General features: G+C 37.1%; 2 protein-coding genes across 4 annotated transcripts in view; both read right to left on the minus strand.

Moving 5' to 3' along the window:
• Positions 1-12,890, minus strand: part of LOC134740529 (leucine-rich repeat and calponin homology domain-containing protein) — a 74,570-nt gene extending 61,680 nt beyond the window's left edge. For 2 of the 3 annotated variants that reach the window (XM_063673039.1, XM_063673037.1), the window contains exon 1: positions 12,671-12,888. In XM_063673039.1, coding sequence (XP_063529109.1) covers positions 12,671-12,860 — 190 coding nt within the window. In that variant the 5' untranslated portion in view covers positions 12,861-12,888. Of the gene's footprint in view, positions 1-12,670 lie in introns of all 3 variants that reach the window. The other variant, XM_063673038.1, reaches the window with a different exon arrangement.
• LOC134741007 (homeobox protein aristaless-like) overlaps positions 1-13,168 on the minus strand; it is a 509,271-nt gene that overhangs the window by 267,722 nt on the left and 228,381 nt on the right. The window lies entirely within an intron of this gene.

Consider the following 13,168-nt stretch of genomic DNA (forward strand, 5'->3'; position numbering starts at 1 on the left):
TAGTGTAGAAACTAGAAAGTGACTCTGTCTGGTCCGTCTGGTTAAGCGGTAAAATACCATTTACTGAATTTACAATCGTGCATGGGAAACCAAATTAAGTTTTAAAATAAAGCCAAATAACGTTGAACTGTCTCTAATTACTACGTATTGGCCAGAGCATCTTTCCAGTCGATTTGATAACATTAGGTAAGCCTGAAGACACGACACAAATTGAATTTACACAGAAGGACAGACAAACGAAATGAAATTTCACGTGAGTGAAACATGTACAGAAAGGTAATAAAGATTAAACTTCAGGCGCAACAAGATCCAGTGTCTACTGTCTAGTAACTAACACAGGCATCCGGAAAAACAAAGAAATATTTGAATTTTTTGAGGACAGCCCCAAGGTCCCCAAGGTAGATTGCGATAATAACAAAACCATTAAAGATTAGAAAACATATTCGTGATCAACACAGTAATGTAATGCCCCAGACGAGAAAGATTCCATCCCAGCTTCTTAGGCAGGGTCGAATTAGCTCAATTAGGTTAAAATAGTCAAATAATGCATTATTGCAAGTTGTCAACGGCACGAAATTTAGGTCAGTGCATGCAGATGCAGTTCGATGCAGTAAAAGGGCGAGATAAGAGGCTTCCAACTAGGGTAGCGTAAGCGTAGCTATCGATCTGCGATTGACACTTGAAGGGGAACCAACTCAAAATGATGAGGCAATATGTATATTATATAATTCTATAAGCTTTTAGCTCACGTTCATCTATCAATCCTTGCTTAACGCCTTGCACAGCGTCACATTGTAAGGAATAACATCAATATTTCTACGTACGGCGTCAACCGAAGACCACGGACCTACTCATATTAGGCAGTTTTACAGCTTACAGTGAACCATAAGTCTCACTGTTTATTAACTCAAGTAAAGACCAAAATCACGCGCAAATGTTTGTGATTGTGAGCTTAATCTCGCGACTTTATTTTATTACACCCGAACAAGTTTTATGACTTATCAGAAGCAGTTCTGTATCTGATTCGTTTGCGCTTTTAAGAAGCAATAAAATATGCTCCTGCATGTTAACATTGTTAACGATGTAATTTTATTAGCCATGCGCATTACCGGTTTTTTTCGACGGCTTGTGCAAAAAGAAGTTCTTTAATAAAATAAGTACATATTAACAATTAAAATAAATGACTTATTTAGCGTGGCTTCGCCATTCGCATGTCCTAAATTGGTTGTATCAAATTCAAACGACGAGTGTTCTAATAGGCGTGTATTTAAAAAAAAACCGGCCAAGTGCGAGTCGGACTCGCGCACTAAGGGTTCCGTACGATTACGCAAAAAACGGCAAAAAAATCAAGTTTGTTGTATGGTAGCCCCACTTAAATATTTATTTTATTCTGTTTTTAGTACTTGTTGTTATAGCGGCAACAGAAATACATCATCTGTGAAAACAACTGTCTAGCTATCACGATTCATGAGATACAGCCTGGTGACGGACAGTGGAGTCTTAGTAATAAGGTCCCGTTTTTACCCTTTGGGTACGGAACCCTATATATATATGTTTGAAGTGTATGGTATGTGTTCTCTAAATTATCTCTTCTCTTAGTAAGGTTTAAATAATCATATCGGTTAGTTTTCTAAGTTAACATATCCATGTGCCTAACGTATTTACACATACACGTATCACAATGAATTTATAACTTTTCTTTCTTAAAAAAAAAACTATACCTAGAGCTACAGTTTTAAATAATGCCAGAATAATTTAATCAGGCAGGAAAGTACTAAACTTTAAAATAGTTAGGGTGAAACCTCCCTTTTAAACTGTCTGAAAGCGTCTGGCTTCTTTAACTTGTCCTTTCCGACATGAATCTTCATTTAATTACCCCCACGTTGACAAGTTCATTATCGGAGCATTATACAAGATAAAAATAGCTTTAAATAACGTATTTAATGAACCGCAGCTTAAACCTAAGGATTTGCGGATTAAAAGTTATAAAGAAGTTCTGTAACTTTATCTTAATGGCGGCCACTGCAATGCAGTGATGATAACACTCCCTCATCAAGTGCTGCTAATAGGTTTATTTCTCGACGGATTATCAAACATGGGGAACAAGATTTCCTTATGCTTGCGAATCGAGCGTTAAACTCTTGGCATCTGTTTATCTGGACATCGGGGGCGTTGTTCTGATCATGGTCGAGCTCATCGCTCGAAGGAACCAGTATAGGAGCACTCTTTGATTACATATTGCTATTACAGAACTCAAGGTCTTAGTACTCTAGTTTTCTCAAGTACTCCACTTGCCAGTACACGCATAGGCAATAAGAATACACGAAAGCCTGTGCCGGCGCAACCGTCTGAAGGAGTTAATTTAATATTCTTAATCGAATGGATTTCTCACGATCAAAGCTCGTTACTATAACTAGTTTAGAAATTTCCACCTGAACAGCGCATTGACGTTTTTGCTCTTACATTAGCGTATAATGCAGCAATATATTAACAAAATGAGAACAATAGATGCTCTGCAACTTTTTGTTCATTTTGAAGAGAACTTATTAGCTGAACTAGACGTCTTAATGAGTACTATTATGTAAAAGGTGTATAATTAAACTGATGCAAAATAGTATTATTACAAGTCTGGAACACGACCAGACGCTGCAGTGGAAGCAACAAGCCATCACTAGCATTCTGATTTATTACACCGCCGCTAACCGGCCATACAAAATACGCCTAAAAATGCTTCGACAGTCTCATTGCTGAGTACGTATGTGATGTGGCTGGTTAATCAATCAGTATTCAAAGGAGCAACAGCGCCTATCAAGTACGAATAAGAATGACGTATTGTAAAACAGCCGTGCCAAAAGAATCATGCGCCGAATTTGCATACTGTTTGCTATTCCTCCATGTATATGCAAAGGTTGGTCAGTTTGATTAATTTGCACCCTTTCGCCTGCGTTAATTGACCGATACTGTAGAGTATAGAGCAATGAGGCGATCAATTGGAAAATCAGAAGGGTTGGCCAGGTGTTGCATCCCTTTATAGCAACTTCGAGGTCGTGTACTTTCATGCCCATTAGCTATCTATTATGATATTTATGATACATCTTTTTTAGATTCTTTTATGGATTAATCAACCACACAGTATATTTTAAGTCCTGGGAAACGGGTATAAAAGTGATTACCTTATCCCGACATAGAGGCAAAAAAGTTGTTTACCTTTTTTTATAACTCCCACTCGAATCCACTCGAAACAGGCTCTACGTTATCTTTACTATGTCTGTCATCATTTCCATAAGTTCCATCTCTTTCTGTATCGTTTTTTACGCCACTTGTGTAACTTGTTCCGTTTTAAATATATGGTCTTGTATTCCTAACATTCTTATTGCTTTGGGAGTCAAGTTTTCGATTTATCCAGTGTAACCTGAATCCTGAATTCTAAAACCAACTGGTTGTTGTCGAGAGAGCTTTTATCCTGGTTTGCGTATGCCCTAGTCTCGCTAGCGATGAGATTTGCACCCTTGGTCTGTATAGGAAAATTGTATGTTTTATTACTAAAGCGTTAAGGTTTACTTTAAATTTAATAGTAGTATTGGTCACATAGGTAAGCAGTCAGTTGGAATTACGTTGGTGTTATCGTCCCCTATATCCGGAGTGACGCTCGGCCGAGCATGCACCTGTCGCCATTATAGTAGCAAAGTTGTATTGTGTTGTAACTTTACCATGCGGAAAAGTCAACTTTGGCTATAGTGGCTTTAGGTTGACTGTTGTGTTGATCTGTGAACTTCCATGTCCTAAAACAAAGAGTGCAAACTTTTATTACATTGCAAAGTATTGAGGACGATGGATGGTACAATACTCACGGAAACCAGGCTTCCTTATGAAAGTTTGACAACTAATATAGATAAGAATAATCTATAAATCGATCTTATCAATAGCGCGTGACCAGTTGACAACCTATAATTTTGTGATTGGGTATCTATAAGAAAGTACGAATCACTAACATGAAAAAATGATGAACGATATTGAATCGTTTCATGACTTTTCTTTTTATAATGATTTCAGTCAGGCCACATAATTATTATCGCAAAGAAGAAACAAACGCGGTGTCAGACCGAGTCAAGTCAAGCAATCTCTAATCTAGATCCAGCGATAAGTCAAGATAATTGCCACTTTCCAAGTTTCCATATAACGCTGAAGAACTAAGCGATTTAAAATGACAGGTGGTTTGTTAAAGTAGTTTCACAATTTACGCTATTAAGTCTAGTGATGTGCCTTTTCCGGGAATATTGCCGACTCAAGAAAATATTGGGTGTTCTATCCAAGAGCCGATCGGTCGTACGAGTCGTACGTCGTACGCTGACCATCCAAAGGTTTCCTCTGTCTAACGTGTTGGGGGCTTTCCTTGGCTACTGGGTGGCTGGCCCTACATTTTTTAAAACCTCTTATTAATTATATAATAAAAACAATTTTTGCAGACGGCATCGGCAGCGGGCACCGGCTCCGTTCCAGTGCAGATCTCTCTCTGGCTATCCAGCCTCACAAACACCGATCCTATGACAAGTATTTCACTGTGTACTCTGTCAAATTATGGAATTCCTTACCGTCTTCTCTAACTTCTCTTCGAAAGTGTCAATCGGTCGCATCGCATAGAATGTATTATATGTTATAACACTTATAACTATGACTGTTTACATATTTGTTATTTTTATTTATATCCCATACTGTATACATATTGTAGAATATAGGTTTACCTATCTTTTAGGGAATGAATATTTTCATCTTATGCCGTTTAGTACAGGTTTGTTCTCCAATTCACCCTCAGTTGCTCAAAGGTTAACTGGAAGAGATCCCTGAAAGGGATAAGTTCGTATTTGTACAAATGATGTGTTTTTTCATGTTTTATGTTTCTTTTTGTACAATAAAGTGTTTTACTAGTTTTACTACTACTACTACAATTCAACAAGAAATATTCCAATGTTACTTTCGTATTTTAATGTTTCTTGCTTGTCTAAGGGACATTACCAGAAACCCGGCGAACAAGCAAATGGAGAAAACTCCCAGGAATATTCGTGTAGTACATCACTAATTAAGTGTGAGCTAACCGAGCTAGCTGTGGATAATGCGTTAGAACCTGTGGTTAGAACAATGTAATGTAATCGAAGTGAGTAATAAGGAAGTCATCCCTGAGTCATTGACGCTTGTAGCGTCGGAATGTGTGGTAAATATTTCCGAGCCCCATAAAACGTTGGGAACCTGCTAAATATTCGTTTATAAATGAGCGAAACATCGTAAATCTTTCAAAATTGAACGAATGAACGCACTGTTAATATCCGGCTCGAAAGATCAAAAATTTAATACGGTCCTTTCAGCCGGATATACGTATTAATTTACACGAAATTCAATACAAATTGATTTCAAGGCGAAATATCGACACTGTGTTTATAGTTAGTTAAGCTCCTAGTTTGATCATCGAGGCCTTGGTAATGACATCATCGGGTAAACTGTTTAAAGAACGTTTAATTAACTTAGCAAAGCGTCTAAGACATGGCAATTATACCATGGGGCCGCGTTACACGATCCATTGTTTTCTGTCCCACACTCTTGGGCTTGGTCATGGTTTAATAATAAAAATCTATTGTTGTCGTAAAGTAAATGTCAAATATAAAACTTTGCTTTTGTTTCTGAAGCTCTCATATATCATGGTACCTAATTGTTGTATCAACAAGAAGTTATGGGATGCGGTGATTTGATTAGAGTCGGTTTCTTTCTCGCATGTAGAGAATTTCACGGTTTTCTATCATTAGAGAAAGTTTTTCGTATACATACTTCATAAATGAATCGACAAGGAGTAGGTAGGTACTAAATGTTTTCACTAGTAGCGCCATGGCGATATTTTTAGCGTCTTCATCACTGTTCACACCTGAGTGATGAGGATTTTAAAACAAATATCAAAAATAGAAATTAAATTAAAGAAAAGTGTCCTATAGATTGAATAAAAACCAAATTATACACCTTAAAAGCAAAACTACAAGTGCCAGCTGCAGAGATAAATATTAAGATGTTAGCAGTTATCTCCTATTCCACAACTTAAGCCAATTTGATGGTTATTCCAGAGATGTAAATAAGAGTACACTTTTTTAAGTATCTCTGTCCTTCATTTTAGACCCAGTAACGAGTGTGTTTTTTACTGTACTTGTTAAGCTAAGGAGCCGAAATGTCTTATCGAAAATCTTAATTAAACGTACTCTCTCCTTTCTTTTATGGTGTTATACGCTCATTTACTAGTTGGCTAAACGTGTGGCAAGTACCTGGTGTGTTAAGCATAGACCTGATGAGACTAAGTGCCAGTTGCACCATCCGCACTTGACATACTGATCAACGACACCCGGCGCGCCGCGGCGGTTTACTATGAAACTTTCCATACAATACAATTTAGCGAACTCTTTAACGATGACAAAGAGTTGGTGCAACCGACCCTAAATGAAAGATACTCGAACTATTTTACTTTAGCCAATGTACAGAAAGGGTGAATAAACCTTGTTACTTCGGCGAGAGATGCTTTAGTAATGTGAAGGCGGCACCTAGTTCACACTTCCGTATACTCGCAGTAGGTACATACCTAGTTATTCAAAGATTTTACAACCAAACAAGTTGGTAGGTATAATCTATGTCTTAGAACGGTAAAAATATATGCACGTCATTAGCAAGATGACAGGTGTCATTCGCTGTTTCGAAAAGATTTTTTAGATCGTAAGCCAAACGGACCGGAAGTTTTGATCAAACAGACTGATTCTTAGCTAAGAAAGTATACCGAAAGAGTATTAATTATATGCGAAAATAAACGAGTTTTTAAGTCAATAGATGCGGTCGGTAATTGAAAAATAAGTGTGTTAGGCAAATAGGTGCGTAGCAATTAGTGATAAATGGGAATAACAATTACCCGGCTACTAGAAACAGTAGAAACAGGGCAACAACGCCAACAACCAAGCGACCTGAATAGCTGCCCACATTGGAAATTAGAATGCGAAAATTAGGTCTGATATCGATACGACGGCTTAATTGATAGATACGTTGTTTTGTAAGATATTAAGCGATGTTTGGACTTGATTAAGAGTTAATATTGCAAGTGATTGCAACTTCATTTAAATATTTTAAATCATTAAAATAAAAGGTAATGGGTTTTGCCAAAGCTTCTAAGCAGCAACAAGTCATTGATAAAGCGCCATGTCAGAAAACTTAGAAAATGGTTTGTTCATTGCATTGTATGGCTGCGCCACACTCGTTTGCGATATTAAGGAAAGAGGTGCAACACAAATATTTGAGCAAATAAGACCATGCGCGTTCCGTGAAAATGATGACAGAAAAACTGCTAAACTTAAGTGGCAGTGGGCGGAGTAGTTTTGTAGTAATGATAACCGGACCGATATAACCGAAGAATTATGACAAAGTATCGGAAGTCGCAGGGATGGGAAGATCCCAAATAACCCAGCCATGAAGACGGCAGTTTCAATGCTGGAAGGGATAGGTAACCCGGTTCTATTGGCGTTAAGATCATCTATATACGCAAAAAACAAAATCTCAACAAGAATGTTACAGAAACATCTTTATTACCTACAACATTCAAACTTACCTAACCAGTTTGTCTAAAGGTAGCACACGTCCTAAATTACTTAATGGTACAGGACAAGAATCCAACAAGACTCCTTTCACACATCACCCACGCACGCGGGGAAGTCGAAATAAAAGCTAAAACAGTTTTAGGGCCAGGGCTATTCCCGTCGCCACCCAACCAACCAATCTAAGACTGATATTTGATTACGTACTGTTGCTACTGATTTTGAGGTCACACTTGTTTTGGTTAGGTATATGAGATAACAGAATTAACAGATTGTTACGATGGGAGTAATGGCGCAGTTATGGCCGGCGCCATGGCAGTAAAATATTCCACTTATGGCGTGGCGTTCATAATTAGTTTGTGAAAATACACCAAAAGCGTATATTTTCTCTTGTTACGAAATATTGTAGGCAGGGGTTAAGTGCAGATTAATTCTGTACAATATTTGATAATGTTTATGATATTTTAATGGATGCTTATGTATGTTATATTCTTCACGTATAAAGGCACGCGTACACTAGAAGACAAACACGTGCAATTTAATTTTAATTCCAAATATCCATCCTTCTTGGTTTAGCAACACAGCGTCACGTACCTTGATGTTCTTTAGAACTATATGTAGTACAATTTCGGTAATTATATTGCTTGTAACGAGAAGTAAACTCGCGGGATTTCATATGATATGCTCAGGAAACGATCTACTGAATTCGCAGCTCTTATAACACCTAATTGCTGGTAGGATCACTACGTGTGGTCTTGTTATTGTAATGTTATTGACAATATTATGTTTCACTTATTGTTTCGCTCGATCTATCAGGGCCTATTGAGGTGGGAAGACGTTGTTTACAATACAGAAATGAAACTAAACTTCCTGTTAAAGAGGCCATGGCAATAATGCAGATATTATGCACAGGCAATAGGTACTGATAAATTTATTATGCTTTAACTAGTCTTAAGGAAGTTACTTCTCTTAAGGAATATATTGACTTATGGAGTGAGTGTATAAAAAAATTGTACCTCTACTCTAATTTAAACTAGTGGCTCTGTGAGCTGTAGACCTCGTGAACCTCATGGCTCCGCCATTTAGAAACATTCCAAAAAAATGACTACATAATTATCGAACCTGCCCACCAAATTTCACGAGAATCTGTTGAAGTATACGACCTGTAGACGAGAACATGCGGAGATACGAAAAAAATTTTCTCAAGCTGAAACGGAGACCTTCGCTTTTGCTCGGTCAAATAGGTTGTGTGATTTATACATACATTTAGGAAAAAAAACCGGCCAAGTACGAATCGGACTCGCGCACCGAGGGTTCCGTACTTTTTAGTATTTGTTGTTATAGCGGCAACAGAAATACATCATCTGTGAAAATTTCAACTGTCTAGCTATCACGGTTCATGAGATACAGCCTGGTGACAGACAGACAGACAGACGGACAGCGGAGTCTTAGTAATAGGGTCCCGTTTTTACCCTTTTGGGTACTAAAGCCTAAAAAAGAAAAGTCCCTTTTTTAAATTCAACTAAACTTTTCTATTTGGTAGGTATAACCAAAGATAGATATAACTCCGTAATAGATGGATACAGGAAAAAACGTGCCTCGAAAATCACGAAAATTTGATTCTCGATCAGATGTCGCTACTACCTTTGGCCTACTCTCGTATAGAGGGCGTTGACGGTTTCGTTTGTTATTTAACAATTATAACGCATATCAGTAAAAGAACATGGGTCAAAATAATAAAATTAATTAATGCAAATAAAAAAATCATTTATCCATATTTAAATACATTTTATCGTATTTTTATAAATCTTCATTTTTAGTTTTAAAGTGTGTCGATAGATGGCAGTGAATTTATTGTGGTTACAAAATTTACTATGACAGTACCGCTCTATAATATTATATCCTCTTTGGTATAACTAACTATAACTAACAATTAGTAGTATTAATGACTGGGCCGACTGGGCGTTTTTTAAAATAAATATTGAAAACCTGATTCTTTCAAATCTGGACATTCTTGGGCTCATTCTACTCAGAATCAACAGCATTCTCAATCCTGTCATTCAAAAGAGATATCCCAAAATGTCCATTCCATTACGTCACGTTTTAGTTTTTTTTTTTTTTTTTCATTTGTATGTGCGTGACCGCGTGACGTAGTTATGTACAAATTTCATACAAATTTTTGGGACATTTTTTTTATCATCAGGATTGAATATGCTAGTGATTCTGAGTTGAAATAACCCAAAACCACCAGGATCTGTGAGAATCAGGTTTTCAATATTTATTTTAGAAAACGTCCAACTAAGTAATTCAACAGCAACAAATCTGTTTGTCTTGCCAATTAGCGGGCGCAGCTGCTAATTTAATTACGCTGTGTTAACAGACATCAAATGAACTTTGTTACAAACTCACCCCTACTCCCACACCCTTAATAGTTATAGCTATGTCTACAGGGTTGAAGCTTACAAAATCGGTTTCAGACTTTCAGAGAGAATTTTAATGTTATGGCATGACTGTTTTAATACTAGAATCATTTAACCCCCAACGTAAAGTTCATCCATTAATTACTTACGTCACACGAATTTCGAGGTTTTTCTGACCCCCCCCCCCCCCCCCCCCTCCTTGTCACACTTGGTCACATTTGGCAAACCCCTCCCCTGGTGTGACGTAAAATTTTTTCAATGAGCAAATTGAATTAAGTATTATTAATATTTTATCAAAATATTTTTGACAAAAGAAATATTAGTAACTTTATAACCCAAAACAGATTAGAAAAGAAAATTAAATTATTAAAAACGGTTTTTATTATTCCAAAAACTTGTTATGTAACTGTACAGTGATTAAAATAATTTAAAAAAGTTAAAGTGATGTCACAAAGTTTCTGCCTCCCCCCTTCCCCTTGTCACAAAATGTCACATTTTCGTATTCACTGTATTGTGTTAACTTTAGGTTAAATTTAGATTTCCAAACAAAAATATTATGAAGATCTTCTGGATGTATCTCAGACAAGAGGTATTTGGTGCCCAAAGGAAGGAAAGGAAGGAAGGAAGGGGGCAAGGAAGGGGGGAAGGGGTAGAATGATTTGTTCTAGAAACAGAAACCAGCACATATTGATGTAGATGCAAGTAGCAGCAGCATGAGTGATGTGAAATATAATGTAATCAAACCATTGTTACAAAACATAATATTTTATAGAGAATATATGTGTTTATAATATTATAAAATAAAAATGTATACTTAAGTGTGCAGAATGCCAAGCCTTCTTTAAGGAGTCAAGGAGGTATTTGGCTACTGAATTACACTTAAATGTGCTTAACATTCAGACATCAAACTTTAACAGTAAGTCATCAGTAAAAGAGTTCAAGGTCTAAGCTTTTAAGCAACTGAAATAAGCAGAGTAAAAGGTGCTAATTACTAGGTTTCCTAATAGTGAAATCAGTTTATTAACGAAGCTATATATTTTATTAAATTAATTCCACAAAACAACATTAGAATTAAGTAATACAGGGTTGACAAATTCACATCCGCAACGTAGGCTTCGTCATGGGTACAACCATAAATCGGCAACAGGCGTCGTCATTACACACAAACAATAAAGCTATCCGCAACAGGCTTCGTCAATATCCCTTATGATAATAATTATTACAAAGTCATTTTAAAGGACCGCCCCGAATCGCATCGGGCCCAAAAGTTCCCATCACGCTAGCAGCGTTTCCACGTTGTATAGCCAACGAAATCCCCTGTACCAGATACGACCCGGAGCGTGGATCGCAGCCCCTCTCTCTAAGCCGACGACCAAGTTCCTTAATGAACGCTTTAGCCTCCATTCCCCAGGGTCCCGCAGTCTCCACTGCAATCGGCACAAACTCGTACATTGGTTCCAGGGCATTATACTTAGTGTGCTTGAGTTTTGCCGCGTATTCAGCGGCTGACCCAGCAGACCTAAGCGTGAGGCTAAGGTGGGACGGTGCAAATGTACTGACACACGTGGCGTCCCACAAGAGGCACCGACCCTTCTGCCATGGAACCTGGAAATGGTTTATTAACTAATCTCCCAAGTAGAAGGGTTGATATAGTTAGGTGGAGATAGTTGACCATAAAAGTTTGTTAACAGGGGGGTTAAATATTCAGCTGACTGTACAATGTCACACAATTTAGTATAATTACTGTATCCACAAAAGCTCTTAAAACTAACATGTACCTGACTGACCACCCACTCCACCCAGTAATAATAATTACTTAACAAGAATATTGAAAAATCATGTTAAATGTTATTAACAGGATTTTAATTTTAGGACTAGGAAAACCATTAATTTATTTTATTACAAGGTTAACATAGATGGAATGTGGTCAAAAACAACAATACATCAAAACGCCGTGTGTCAAGATTCTTATAGATTAGGTACTATACCTATTTTAAAACTGATAATCTACCCTCAGAAAAGCGTATTTAAACATTAGATTATCCCTCGAAAAAAGGTCGTTCCAATCCAACACTCAAAACATCGAGGGTAAATAACCGGGAGGAAAACAAATAACAGGAAAATACATAACGAGTACAACATCGTCGGCTTTACGAGCTTTTATGAGAACTTCAGGCATTTTATAACGACATAAGCTAAGACATAATAATCCACAGCAATTTAACGTAAGTATCACACGGACGCGCAGGCACGGCTGACCGCTTTTGATAAAAAAAAACTTGCCGACGGAAGAAAGATATCGCGACACCAATAAGATTTTTTACATTCCACATACCTGGTAAAAAGTTACCACACCATAGATCGTTATCTACATGATAGCAGGTAATGTATCGGGTAACCGTGTTTCTGTTTAGGTGTTTATTTATGATTTACGTAGAAAGCATACCGTTATCGTGGTCGCTATCGAAGCCGATCGATTCACCGAAAAGCATCGAGTGCCGGTATCCACAAACAAACAAAAATAACATAATCACGCCCGTGAACATCACAACGCAAAACTCATGACATAAACCGCACGAGAAATAAAATAATAAACCCAAATACCACACAATTGCAACAAGATTATTTATAAATACTACTTACCAGCAACAACTGTATCACTCAAGTCAAACTTCACTGGCTTTGGAAATTCTCTCAGCTTACGTCCACTTAGTTTTAATTCGCCACTTAAATATGCATCCTCAAGAATTCTCTCTAATGATTTTGTTAACTGACTATGAATATTACTTTGACCGTTCATATTTACATTCACACAAGGCCCTAACACGGCCATATTCTTTCGAACTAAAATCAAACTGACTTTACTCACTTTACTGATTGACGACTGACTTAACTTTGGATATATTGTCTATGACATCGGCGCACTAGTGCCAACATCATAAATCCTTGCTAGCTTCATTCGGACTGTAATAAAGCTAAGTCTACACAAGATATAGTTTGTCAATGGACTGTCTAATTTCAAACATAGACAGAGACAATCATACTATCTTTGTCTTACACTAGTACTAGCATCCAAAAGAAAAGAATATTTATTTATTTAAACTTTATTGCACAAATTTACACAAAAAAGAGTACAAATGG

Source organism: Cydia strobilella, chromosome 4, assembly GCF_947568885.1.
Source record: "Cydia strobilella chromosome 4, ilCydStro3.1, whole genome shotgun sequence".
In the NCBI taxonomy this organism is placed as follows: domain Eukaryota; kingdom Metazoa; phylum Arthropoda; class Insecta; order Lepidoptera; family Tortricidae; genus Cydia; species Cydia strobilella.